Source organism: Meleagris gallopavo, unplaced genomic scaffold, assembly GCF_000146605.3.
Source record: "Meleagris gallopavo isolate NT-WF06-2002-E0010 breed Aviagen turkey brand Nicholas breeding stock unplaced genomic scaffold, Turkey_5.1 ChrUn_random_7180001935148, whole genome shotgun sequence".
Lineage (NCBI taxonomy): Eukaryota > Metazoa > Chordata > Aves > Galliformes > Phasianidae > Meleagris > Meleagris gallopavo.
This window is the reverse complement of record NW_011197149.1, coordinates 1-404: the sequence shown is the minus strand read 5'-3', so window position 1 is coordinate 404 and position 404 is coordinate 1. Positions and strand designations below refer to the sequence as shown.

Here is a 404-nt window from a genome sequence, read left to right as displayed (position 1 = left end):
TCCATTCCTAAGAGATGTCCTGCTATGACCTGTGCCCCACCAACATCGGTGGCATCAGCCGTCCCCAGCCCATCGCTGACAGCGGGAATGAGCCATGCATCCGGCAGTGCCCTGACTCCACAGCTGTGATCCAGCCACCTGCTGTTGTTGTCACCTTCCCTGGTCCCATCCTCAGCTCCTTCCCCCAGGATTCAGTTGTGGGATCCTCCGGAGCACCTGTCCTTGGGGGCTCCTCCCTGGGCTACGGAAGGTCTTCCCTGGGCTCTGGGGGCCTGTATGGCTATGGGGGCTCCTCCCTGGAGCTCTGGGGGCCTGTATGGCTATGGGGGCTCCTCCCTGAGCTCTGGGGGCCTGTATGGCTATGGGGGCTCCTCCCTGGGCTCTGGGGGCCTGTATGGCTATGG

At 63.1% G+C, this 404-nt stretch overlaps 1 protein-coding gene across 1 annotated transcript; it reads left to right on the top strand.

The window, feature by feature from the left end:
- Window positions 1–14: 14 nt before the first annotated feature.
- LOC109364899 (scale keratin-like) lies at window positions 15–397 on the top strand (the record flags this gene model as incomplete). The annotated part of the gene is given in 2 exon segments (XM_019611490.1): window positions 15–299; window positions 301–397. Coding segments are annotated over 2 exon segments (382 nt in total), but the record flags the coding sequence as incomplete, so codon positions are not given.
- Window positions 398–404: the final 7 nt, after the last annotated feature.